Genomic DNA, 13,563 nt, shown 5'->3' with positions numbered 1-13,563 from the left:
GCTGCAGGTTCATAGTTCCTGCTGTTTTTGGTGTCTGCCCCAGTGGCTAAGGCTGGTTCAGAGGTCTTCTGCCACCGTTCCGTAGGTGTTCTGTAGGAGGTGTTCCACTTGTAGATGTACTTCTGGTATATTTGTGGGGAGGAAGGTGATCTCCACATCTTACTCCTCTGCCATCTTGGAGCGCTTTAGCCCAAGCACAGTCAGGAAGCCAGGCACCTTTAGCCTCAGTTTGTCAGTTGGGGAAAAAAGGGGAGGTGAAGACTCACTATCCTCTTCCTCTAGCTGGAACTGCTTCGCCCCGGGGGGCTGTCTCCAGGGCGCAGCACAGCAGAGCCTAATGCCTGTTAACTTCTACTTATCAAAGGTTTATTCTATTGCTGTTCTATCTTTAAAGTGGAAAGTTTGTCCTTTAGAGTTTTCAGTCATTCTGTTTTTCAAATATAAACATTTAAGGTTAAACGTTTATCCTTAGTATTGTTTTGCTGCTTCTTATGACTTTTGATATTTTATTTTTGTCATCATTTAGTTCTAACTTTTGAAGAATTTCCATCATAATTTCTCTAACCCATAAATTATCAGGAGGTTTGTTTTAAACTTTCTAAAAAAAGATTTTTTCATTTAACTTTCTGTTATTTTTTTCCAGACTAATTGTTGTGAATGTTTTCACCTTAGGCTTGTTTTGCCAGTTCTGCAAATTTGTATCAATTGATTCATGCTATATGTAAGTTTTTTTTGTTAGGCTTCTTCCACTCAGCATTATAAATATGAGATTTATCTACATTGTTGATTGAAAGAGTAGGTCATTCCTCTTTATTGCTAAATTATGTTGCATAAATAAATCACAATTTGTTTATCCATTGCCTGTTGATGGACATCTATGTTGTTTCCAGTGTTTGGCTATTGTTAATAAAAAATGGCTATGAACATTTTTTCACACATTTTTCTGTTGAATGTTTTCATTTCTCCTGGACAAAATGGAAATACTGAGTTGAAAGAGAAATGTATTTTTAATTTTACAATCACATCCCAAAACTTTTTCAAAGTGGTGTTATGACTTTACATTCCCACCAGCAACATTAACAAAGTTCCAGTTGCTCATTTGTGCCAACATTTAGTGTTATATTTGGTTGAATTTTGGCTGTTCAGTTGAATAGAGTAGTATCTCGTAATTTAAACGTGCATTTTCCATGATTACTAATGATGTTGAGCGCTTTTAAATGTGTTTATTAATTCATACATCATCCTTTGTGAAGTACCTATTCAAGTTCATTTAAAAATTAGACTGTTTGCTTTTTTTTTGAGTTGTAGTTCTTTCTATATTCTGGATACAAGTCCTTCATCAAGCATATGATTTGTGAATATTTTCTCCCAGTCTAAAACTTGCCTTTTCATTTTCTTAATGGTGTACCTTTATGAACAGGCGTTTTTGATTTTAATAAAATTTAACGAATAATTTTTTGGTTATTGATTTCTGTATCTTGTCAAGAAAATTCTTGCCAATCCCCAAATCATGATGATGTTCTTTCATGCTTTCTTCTAAAAGCTTTATAGTTGTTGGGTTTTTTTTATAGGTAGGTGGTACATCTTTATTAAAAAAAAAAAAACAAACTTCTATTTGATTGACTTAGAAATAATCACTTACAAATTAAATATTTCTAAATATCAAGGTAGCTGGCTAGAATGAACTTTAGGGTCATGTGATCTAGTAAATATTTAATTTTGAGTCAATATCTGGTATTAAAGCTAGCTTAAGCTTGTTGGTTTAATCAATACAGATATATCTTACTTTTTAATTTTTTTTTACATCTTTATTGGAGTATAATTGCTTTACAATGGTGTGTTAGTTTCTGCTTTATAACAAAGTGAATCAGTTATACATATACATATGATCCCATATCTCTTCCCTCTTGCATCTCCCTCCCTCCCACCCTCCCTATCCCACCCCTCTAGGTAGTCACAAAGCACTGAGCTGAACTCCCTGTGCTATGCGGCTGCTTCCCACTAGCTATCTATTTTACATATGTCCATGCCACTCTCTCACTTTGTCACAGCTTACCATTCTCCCTACACATATCCTCAAGTCCATTCTCTAGTTGGTCTGTGTCTTTATTCCTGTCTTACCCCTAGGTTCTTCATGACATTTTTTTTTCTTAAATTCCATATATATGTGTTAGCATACAGTATTTGTTTTTCTCTTTCTGACTTACTTCACTCTGTATGACAGACTCTAGGTCCATCCACCTCATTACAAATAGCTCAATTTCGTTTCTTTTTATGGCTGAGTAATATTCCATTGTATATATGTGCCACATCTTCTTTATCCATTCATCCGATGATGGACACTTAGGTTGTTTCCATCTCCTGGCTATTGTAAATAGAGCTGCAGTGAACATTTTGGTACATGACTCTTTTTGAATTATGGTTTTCTCAGGGTATATGCCCAGCAGTGGGATTGCTGAGTCATATGGTAGTTCTATTTGTAGTTTTTTAAGGAACCTCCATACTGTTCTCCATAGTGGCTGAACCAATTCACATTCCCACCAGCAGTGCAAGAGCGTTCCCTTTCCTCCACACGCTCTCCAGCATTTATTGTTTCTAGATTTTTTGATGATGGCCATTCTGACTGGTGTGAGATGATATCTCATTGTAGTTTTGATTTGCATTTCTCTAATGATTAATGATGTTGAGCATTCTTTCATGTGTTTGTTGGCAGTCTGTATATCTTCTTTGGAGAAATGTCTATTTAGGTCTTCTGCTCATTTTTGGATTGGGTTTTTGTTTTTTTTGTTATTGAGTTGCATAAGCTGCTTGTAAATTTTGGAGATTAATCCTTTGTCAGTTGCTTCATTTGCAAATATTTTCTCCCATTCTGAGGCCTGTCTTTTGGTCTTGTTTATGGTTTCCTTTGCTGTGTAAAAGCTTTGAAGTCTCATTCTACAGATTCAGTGCAATCCCTATCAAACTACCAATGGCGTTTTTCACAGAACTAGAACAAAAAATTTCACCATTTGTATGGAAACACAAAAGACCCCGAATAGCCAAAGAAATCTTGAGAACGAAAAACGGAGTTGGAGGAATCAGGCTCCCTGACTTCAGACTATACTACAAAGCTACAGTAATCAAGACAGTATGGTACTGGCACAAAAACAGATAGATCAATGGAACAGGATAGAAAGCCCAGAGATAAACCCACGCACATATGGTCACCTTATCTTTGATAAAGGAGGCAGGAATGTACAGTGGAGAAAGGACAGCCTCTTCAATAAGTGGTGCTGGGAAAACTGGACAGGTACATGTAAAAGTATGAGATTAGATCACTCCCTAACACCATACATAAAAATAAGCTCAAAATGGATTAAAGACCTAAATGTAAGGCCAGAAACTATCAAACTCTTAGAGGAAAACATAGGCAGAACACTGACATAAATCACACAAGATCCTTTTTGACCCACCTCCTAGAGAAATGGAAATAAAAACAAAAATAAACAAATGGGACCTAATGAAACGTCAAAGCTTTTGCACAGCTTTATAGTTTTAGCTTTTACACTTGGATCTAGGAACCATCTGGAATGAATTTTTTGTTTGGTATGAGGTGGGATCAAGATTTTGTTTTAAATGGATATCTAGTTGTTTCAGAACCATTGTTAAAAAGTAGTTTCTGCATTAAATTGCTTTGCTGCCTCTGCCACAAATCAGTTGGTGATATATATGTGCTTCTGTTTCTAGGCTCTATTTGCTGTACTGATCTATTTGCCCTTATGCTAATATCACAAGGTTTTGACTACTGTAGTTTTATAGTGAAACCTGAAGTTCAGTAGTGTACATCCTTTGTTATTCAAGATTATTTTGACTACTTTAGGTCCTTTGCATTTTCATGTGAATTTTAGGTCCGTGTGCCAAGTCTTCTTAAAAAAAAGTATTGAGATTGGACATCTCTGCCTTTTTCTCAATATTAGGAGTAAAGTATTATACATTACTGTACTTTTCCTATATGCTCTTTTTCTTATTATGGTGGTTCCCATCTATTTCTAGTTTGCCAAGAGTTGGGGGTTTTTAAAATCATGAATGGGGGGGTGCATTTGGTCAAATACTTTTTCTGTATCTAAAGAGCTGATCATATTATTTTAGTCCTTTATTTTGTTAATATGGTTTATTATCTTGATTTTCATGTTAAAACAACCTTGTATTCCTTTGATAAACCCCACTTGTGATGTATTATACTTTTTATATAATAATGGATTTTATTTTCTAGTATTTTGTTAAAGCTTTTGCATCTTTATTCATAAAATTTGGTCTGTAGTGGTATTTTTTCCCTTTGCTGTTTATTTTTTCCATTGTCTGCCTTTAGTATTAGGGATATATGGGTAAGACCATAAAAGTGATTTGAGAAGTATTCCATTCTCTGCTTTCTCAATAAGTCTATTTAAGATTGATACTCTTCCTTAAATGTTTTATGATACACTAGTGTTCTTCTGGGACAGGACTTTTATTTGTAAGAAGATTTTAAAATATAAATTATTTTTATAGATAGAGGGCAAATCAGGTTTCCTATTTCTTGAGTCAGCCTTGGTTAAGTTTTGTTTTTCAAGGAATTTGCTCATTTCACTTAAGTTGTAAAACTTACTGGCTTAAGTTGTTCATAAGTCTTTATCATCCTTTCAAAGGTCTGCAGTATCTATAGTGATATTCCATCTTTCATTCCTGGCATTGGTAACTTGTAACTTCCTTTTTCTTGATTAGTCTTGCTAAGTGTTTATCAATTCTATTAACTTTTCAAACAACAAAATTTTGGCTTTGGTAAAATTTCTCCATTGCTTGTCTTTTTTATTTTATTGAGTTCTGCTCTTGTTTTGACTTCTTTCCTTCAACAACTTACTTGGCTTTAATTGCTCATCTTTTTCTAGCTTCTTCCAGTAATTAGCTTCTTCAAGCTAATTTTCCTCTAAGCACTGCTTTATCTGCATCCAACAAATTTTTTTTTGTATTTTGTCATTTAGTTCAATTTTTTTTCTAGTTTTCCTTTCTGATCTGTTATTTAGAAGTGTATTTAATTTTCAAATATTATGTTCTAGATATTGTACTGTATTGCCTTCTGATATAATTCCTTGTGATCGAGGCTTCAGTCATCTGAAATTCACTGAGACCATCTGTGGTCTGTCTTGGTAAAGGTTTCACATGCATTGGAAAAACGGTTCAGTGTAAATGTCCCACAAATGTCAGTTAGGTCAAGGTAGTTGATATTGTCATTCAGTTCTTCTTTTCTTACAGATTTGTAAAATATATCAATTCCTGAGAGGTGTTAAAATATCAAACTGTTACTGTGACTATATCTATTTCTCCTGTGGAAAAAGAATGTTGCCTGCCCTCAGCCACTGCGCACCCCCTCTCCCCACCACCACGAAGGCATACCCTGAGGGGAATTCAGGATGGAAGAAAAAAGTTAAGATTCTGTGATCTGGATACTGGCCCTAGGTAGTTAAGATGCATATCTAAGGAATGATTTGTGAGCCGACTCTTGCATCTTCCCATGCACAGAAAAGCACTAAAACCATTAGCTTGAAGTTTTTGTGATCAGCAGTAATCTTTCAATGTTTGACTACATGTTCTTTTCAGCAAAAACTCCTATGTGTTCTGGCTCCACCCTCACCTCTTTGGAGGAGTTCCTCAGAGCTATATGAGAAGTTCTCGGGCTACAGTCCTCAGTAAGGTCCCCAAATAAAACTTAACTCACAACTTTTAGGCTGTTTTTCTTCAGTAGACACTCCCTTTAATTTCAGTTTTTGCTGTGCATTTTAAAAGTTCTACTGCTAGGTGCATAGCCATAATTGTTATTTCTTACTGATACAGATTTTTCCCTTTCCCTAATCACTATGCAATGCTTTTTAGACTTGTTAATATTCCTTTGTCTTAAAAGTCTACTTTGCCTGATTTTAATCACTCCAATTTTCTTATGATTAATTCTTGCACAATGTATCTTTTCCCATCCATCTTCTTTGAAACTATTTGTATATCCATTTTCTTTGAAATTATTTGTATATTTGTGTTTATTGTGTGACTCTTCATTTTTCAATTTGACAATCTCTGCGATTTAATTGGAGTGTTAAAATAATTGAAAATAATTACTGGTATCATTAGATTTAGTGAACAACCTTGGCTTGTTCCTGTCTTAGGAGGAAAGCAGTTTTTGCTTTTTACTTACATGTGTTTTCTATTTTTCTCATCAGTTTTTGTTACTGCTACTCTTTCCCTACCTTTGGTTAATCAAATATTTTCCAGTGTTTGACTTCGATTCCTGTAAGGGGCTCCAGCTGTTATCTTTTTGCATTACTTTTTACTGGATGCTTTAGGCATTATAACAGGCATCTTTAATTGACTTCAGTCTACTAAGTATTACACTACTTTACATGAAGATTTCTGAGCCTTGTAACAGTATAGTTCTATTTACCCATAGTCTCCGTTATACAACTGTGGCAGACAGGTCCTTTTAATCTAGGTGGTGTACAGGTATGGTTTTCTATTTTTGCTCCTTGAGCCAGTGCACGGCCTTTGGAGTATTCAAATTGCAAACACAGAAGCTAAGGGAATAGAGGTTTGACCAAAACACTCAACAGTATTTATTCAATTTTTTTCTTCAGTTTAAAAACTTTCTGTATGAAATTATCTATGCATCCAGTATCAGGATACCAATTAACTGACAGTGAATTGTGCAAACTTCTTCTGGTCCTTGCTTCTAATGTAAGGAAAAATCTTATTTGAAACATTTTAATGATTACTTAATTTTATTCCATTTTTCCCCTGCTTTATTAGTCACTACCAAGATATTAATAATATGTTTTGAAACAACAATTTTAGAGATTTGCCTTTAAAGTAACCCAAACCCAGTACCCACAGTGATATGAAAAGGTATTATCCCAGGTGTTTAAAATTGTTCTTCACATTTGTTCTTCCATTTCCTGATGGAGTGAAAACAAAATTGTTTGATAAAAGCTACTGTTTACCAAGACCTGTTTGAAACACTGAATGCTTCACATGTACCATCTTAATTGTCACAACACTGAGGTTAAGTACTATCCCCCATTTCTGGCTGAGTAAACAGAATAAAAGTTCAGGAATTTATTCAAAGTCCATAAACATCACTAATATTCAAAATTTATGCATTTTTTTTACGATCTTTCTATATCCTTAGCCTGCACTCTTAAACAGGTTATATACTATCTCTATGTGGGTAAGAGGGGAAAGTAGATGGGAACTTCCAGGACAGATCCTTTCATCTAGGTTTGTAGTTAAAAGCACTGAGGAGAGGTTGAGGAACCCACTTGAGTAAATACAGGAAACTTAAAGGCTGTCAACTAAGAAGAAAACTGAAAAACTAAAAAGCAGCTCTAAAAACTCAAACGCAAAGAAGTCTTGGGTCATATTCAGAGGAGCAAAAGGATTAAAGCAACTTAATAAACACACCGAGGGCATGACTACTTAACCAGAAAACTACCATCCCTAATATGTGAGCTGCTCAGTTGACATTACATTCAGATGAGTATTATTAAAAACATGGGGAGATATAGTGTTTAACAAAAATTGGTTAAATTTTTATGTGCATATTCAAAGTGTGAAACTCACTTAAGTGACACATCATGTTTCCCATTAGTTGGCTATATCAAGTTCGTGAGACTTCCTCCTCCAAAATAGTTCAATAGATTTATGTTAAAGACAACATGTGTATTGAAAGTAGCAATTTTATTTGAGTTAAAATTATTTACAAAAACCCAAAGACATACTTCATGAAACTGGTACAAACTAGTTTTTTCCTGCCGTTGGCTTTTGCTCCAAAGATCACAGCTGAGAAATACTGTATAAAATAAAAATAGGATTGGATTCAAAAAAGTACTCTACCTTCTAATTTCCGATTGATAGTATTTACAGAAATATTTACAATGGAAAAAAAGGTTACTTTAAAACTTTAATTTGCAAGTCAGCCTCAAGTACCCTAAAATGCAGAGTTCTCTGAGGGTTAAAAACACACAAATGCACTGCGGTTGGTGAGGTGATTTCTCCCCCACCACTCCCCACCAAAATCTGCATCTCTATCAGTGCTTGACAATTAGTTATTATTTAAAAAACAAAACAAAAAAACTGTTAAACACTGAGGTAAATCAATTCTCAAATGATTACCAGTGTAACAGAAAAATGTAGTTCGCCCTGATTGTTCTTATCCAAATGTTTTATAATACCCCTTACCATCTGCCACAAGTCAGTTTGATCAACACTAAAAATCTCTTCCTAAATCCAATGAGTAATAAATATCAGTGTATTTTAAAATAATTTAACTAATTCAATTTTATGGATATCATTTACCAATAAGCTTTTAAAATAGTTTGCTAAGCTAGCTTTTATACTCAGGGCAAATACAACCTCAATCTTTCCCGAGTTACACTGGCATACTATGCTCTTACAAGGTGATGGGTGGGGTTTGGGGTGGGTAGGAGGAAGAAGAAAACAATTTGACTGGAATCAGTTACTTCCTTATAGATTTCCCAACAATCTGCATTATCAAAAATAGGAAGACAATAAAAGGCAGCCACTGCATTAAAAAACATTACAGGTGGCACTGATCCAAGAGCCCCAATTTGTCACTTTATACAAGGAAATAACAAAGTCTAAATGGGTAAAAATTAGACTTTCAGCTATTTTCCCCAATACACACCAAACTAATATTTTTATGGCTTCAAGTTTTACAAATCCAATGAAGAAACATAACTACCTGAAAGGTATTTTAATGTATTAAACAAAATCTCTGGAAAGCCTGTATTCAGGCCTGATCAAGAAAAAAGAAAAAATGTATTAACCAGTGGTCTGAACAATAATTAATATAATAAAAATTTGCAGTGTTGTGAAATTAAATACATAAAATGTGTTTTGTGTGTTCCAAACAACACACTGTTCTATGAACTAAAAGAATCTGAATGAAAAAAAGGATCTTCTCTAAACCAACAATTTAAGGCTTTGCGTTTATGCATTTGATCCTGTCACTCTTATAGAAGAATATACATGTTATCTGGAAACATGAATTCTACATTGGTGTTTTAGCTTACTTATATTTACTGTACTGAACATTAGAAAATATATCTAGAGAGTTCTCCCTCAAAACTTAATCATGTTTCAAGAGCCTCCCCTAACATTAAGGGTAAACTACCCTGGGTTTGTCTATTTTGCTTCATCCTTTTAACAGGGCACATCATCTTATATTCCCTCAAACTGTTATTTGTTTTCTTGCGTCTATAGCTATGACTCATTATGATATGATAATGAATATGGTCATGGTCTCAAAGGTGAAAAACAGTTTTGACAACCCAAACCAAATCAAGAATAAAAAAATATACTATTAATCCCTTGTGTCTTTGGATTCCATCTAATTTTAAATATAGACAGTAGTTCAGGGAACAACAACAAAAAAAATTCACAAAATTATTAAAAGCTTTATTTACGATCGGAATCATTCAACAAAAAAGCAAAAGCAAATGAGCCTGAAAAAGGAACTAAGCTGTTGTCTAGAATGTCCCCAGAACATTCGATACCTCAGTAGCTAAGCTGCCTTTGCACCTGGCTGGCATGACAACAGTGGCTCAACATACACAGCAGTTGCACTAACAGCAGCACAAATTTTCCCCTTAAAACTTGCCCAGAATAAAAGCAAGAAAACAAGGGGAGAGTATAAATTCTGCCAAAGTGTGTTTAAATACTGTGTGGAACTGTTAACAGCCTGAACCTTTTCCCTCATTTTTGATAGTTGCAGATTGATGTAGTAACTGTCATTTAGCAAATGCAGAATGCATGATGAAGAAGAAATCAGGTGGCCTTAAAAATCCACATATGAATGATACTGATGAATGTTCTTGGTATATCTTCAAGGACTTCTTTCGTGACTTTTCTTTGTCTAAGAATAGCTCCAGCATTACCGAGCACCTGAAGCAAAGGTAAAGCAGCTAGCAATGTTCCAAGTATTCAATCACTCTAGAGATAGATTTCTGGCCTGTGGTTCCAACAGCACACTGAAAAGGGGAGGATTTGAGGTCGGGGGTGGGGGGGGGGAGAGGAAGTAACAATTAATATTTATCAAATTTTCAAAAGTATTGAATAAGAGCTTAAATTCTTTAGCTTTACTAAACCAAACAAACACTATGAATCAAAACAGATTGTGGCTTTGATAATACAGTATCAATATATTTGGCCATAATAATTCAGTTATCTTAAAGAAACAGAACACAATTATTAAGAGAATCTTTTTTTTTGCTTCTATTCACTATGGCCAAGTATTTGTATTTCTACTGTCATTAATGTATCATAATTAAAACCACAGAAGCTGCAATAGAAGCCACTTACAGTAAGATTCATGAAGCTCAGGAATTTTTTGAGCATCTCTGTCATTATTGAAAAGTCCCCTTCTGGCAGATACTCACGCACAGTGGTCACATTGATCTGAGGAAACATGGAAACATTGGTCAGGTGACACAAACCATAAGCTTGAACCTTGCACTGTGTTGTTGGTTTTGGCACACACACCCTATTTCAAACTTCTACAAGGTCCTTGAACTCCTTGTAGATAGTAGTTCAAGGACCTATGTGATTTCCTTTTCCACACTCCTTAATTCTGTAAGTGTGTGTGTCCATTCCCTACTCTATCCCATTCTCAGAAAGAAAGGAAAAAAGGTAAAGCTGACAAAGGCTACAAAGAAACATGTGCATGTTTACTTTTGTAAATGCACAGAAAGATGCCTGAAATAACAAAATGCACTGTTGAATGTGTGTGTTGGGGGGGTGAAGGGTGGTGGAGATGGAAGGAGATGGAGGGAGAGGGAAGGAGTACAGACTTAGAATGTATCCAAAAAGCTGCTTAGGAATACAAAGAAAAAGATCAAAGAAAATTCTTAGTGTTCCTATGTAGGCTAGGAATTAACTGTATCTTTCCAAAGATAATATAATATTATCTATGAGAAGGAAAATGTAGGCAATGCCAGGAGAGAAGATTAAAATGTTTCCCTCCATTATTACCAAGAAGCAGCCAAACTATATATAAACCAATTTGTTGTAAGAAAAATAGATGGCCTGCTTTAAAAACTGTTTTATTTCAATATATTTTTTAAATGCTTTAAGCATTTTAAGCATAGCTCTTCTAAGGAGGCTCACCTGTAATAAAAAGCACATACAAAAAAATGTTGTCCCGAATTTTGGGCCACAAGATGGGGAGGAAGTGGGAAGCTTCCGATTTGACTTTTGTTGATGGAGGCAGGGGAGGAAAGAGTACATATTATCTCTTAGGAAATTTGCAACCAATCCCCTCCTTCCAACTTTAACTGCTACTGGGTTAGATCTTGGAGCTAAAATCTTTAAAATACTTATATTTTTTAAATATACTGAAAAGTGGAGAGTATGTTATAAGGGCAATAGCTATGGTAACTAACTGCAGAGGTAAAGGAACGCTGGATTTAATGACATCTTTAACCAGTTTCTAGGAAAGGGACATGATAGCACCGTGGTGGGAAGAACAGTGGCTATGTTGTCTATGAAGAGTGCTCAATAGAAAAGTGTACTTCTATCATTCAGAATAAATGATGAGATCCTAGATTTTGAGTGAAAGCCCTCAACAACCCAAATCAAATCCTTTTCTATCAATCAACACACTACAGAATACAACATAAAAAGTAGCTGAGGCATAGGAAGGAGAGCCTGAGCAATTTTTTTTTTTGGCCGCGCTGCATGGCATGTGGGATCTTAGTTCCCTGACCAGGGATCGAACCCGTATCCCCTGCATTGAAAGGTGGATTCTTTACCACTGGACCACCAGGGAAGTCCCTGAGCATTTATTTTTAAATAGTGTGCAGCAGGTATAAAAAGAAAAGGTGTGAAATGGCATGGCCTATTTGGGAAATTTAGAAAAAGTACCCACAGGGTATGACAGATTTTAATATTGGATCAACTATACTTCAATAAAATAAAATTTAAAATAAGAAAAATTGGAGAAGCATTTAAGTTTGGAGTCTTACAGTAAACAAAGTCATCATTCCCTAAATGATGGTGAGTCAGGAAAGACTGATGAGAGAGGAGTTACATGATCAGATGTGCTCTTAAGGAAGTCAGCTATGGTGGCAGCGTGCAGGATTTCAGGAATGGAGAGTGTCGAGAGCAGCAAGGACAGAAAGACCAGAGAGAAGACTGACCATTGCAATGCACCAAGATGTATAGTGGGTAATGGAAAATGACACCAGAGTCTCCTGGGCTTCCTAAGCATGTTGTCCTTTACCATAAAGCAGCACTTAACTGCATATAACCACCTGCTTTCTTGTCTCTCCTCCACTTAAACATTGGGCAAACCAGTTTCTTTCAGATTTTGTGGCATCAGCTAGCTCTTTGGGGTTATAATCATAATGATTCCCAAGGCAACAAAGACATCCTGGGCTCTATGAATTCACAATATTGTTTACAACCTAAGGAACTTATCTCTTTAGAGACAGGAGAGAAATAGACAAATAGGAAATTATTAACATGGGAAAAAGATGGCCCTAAATAAATCACACCTGATAATTAATTTTAAGAATGATTATTTAAGAAAGAACATGATTGAAACCAGGTGTATACAAAATACAATACCTAAAAATCTTTAAATTTAAATAGCATAGCCATTGTTTTTTTCTTTTGAGGGGGCGAGGGGGGAGTCTTCCTCCTTCCCTTTGCTTGGTATGTGTTTCTCATTTGTCCTTAATCTCCGGATTTTAAGGAAATAAGGAAAAGAGCTGAGCTGAAGGATTCAGGAAAAGGAATAAAGATTTGCAGAGACTCCAGAGCCACAGTAAGAACTCTGGTCTTGATCCTGAAAGCAGCTGTGCCAGCAAAGGCCACAACGAAGTGGGCTACTGTGCATTTAGATCTGAGCTGTCTATAATATAAATATGGAAGAGATGAACAAGAAGGATTCAGAAAAATGCACAGGACTTAAGACAGATACAGGGCAATGCAGAAAACTCAATGGCAAAAATGAGGAAATAAGGGTAGGCTGATAGAAGCCCTTCATATCATAATTATGTTCTTCTAATCCTCCTATACAATACATCTCCACTCTTTCTTGCGTCCTGAATGCCCTTGCTTGTAAGGGAAAAAAACAACTCCTTTTTTTGTAAAATTTGGCTCTTCTACTGGGCCTTTATGTTAAAAAAAAAAAAGAAAAAATCCACATGTCCCCGATTTTAAAGCAGACTGTCTGAACAGCCAGAACCTGTCCACTTTTGTGCTGATCCAGCCCAATTGTGTAGACACTCACATGCTTCTCATAGTTACATAATGATGATCTAAATCTCACATAGTAATCCCATTTTCCCGGCCAGTGAGTAGATCAAACAAAATCATGTGAGCTAATGTTGGCCAAGGTAAAGGGAAGTCTACTTTTTGCAGTGGGTGTGGAGAGGTCCTAGAGAAAAGAAACCATTGCTCTTACAAAGAAACAAAGAGGCCACGTTCTTCTGCTGGACATTATTTAACTAGATGAGACACATAGCCAGAGTCAGCATAGGGCCA

The 13,563-nt window shown here is 35.5% G+C and overlaps 1 protein-coding gene across 4 annotated transcripts in view; it reads right to left on the bottom strand.

Annotated features, from left to right (window-relative positions):
• Positions 1 to 9,453: 9,453 nt before the first annotated feature.
• WAPL (WAPL cohesin release factor) overlaps positions 9,454 to 13,563 on the bottom strand; it is a 75,791-nt gene continuing 71,681 nt past the window's right edge. For all 4 annotated transcript variants that reach the window (XM_067710320.1, XM_067710318.1, XM_067710319.1 and 1 more), the window contains 2 exons: positions 10,378 to 10,473; positions 9,454 to 10,046 (listed from right to left, as the gene is read on the bottom strand). In XM_067710320.1, the coding sequence (XP_067566421.1) occupies positions 9,981 to 10,046; positions 10,378 to 10,473 (162 nt within the window). In that variant the 3' untranslated portion in view covers positions 9,454 to 9,980. The remainder of the gene's footprint in view (positions 10,047 to 10,377; positions 10,474 to 13,563) is intronic.

The sequence above is a fragment of the Pseudorca crassidens genome, chromosome 16, assembly GCF_039906515.1.
Source record: "Pseudorca crassidens isolate mPseCra1 chromosome 16, mPseCra1.hap1, whole genome shotgun sequence".
NCBI classification, from domain to species: domain Eukaryota; kingdom Metazoa; phylum Chordata; class Mammalia; order Artiodactyla; family Delphinidae; genus Pseudorca; species Pseudorca crassidens.
Note: the sequence above shows the minus strand (reverse complement) of the source record. Positions and strands in the feature narration are given on the sequence as shown.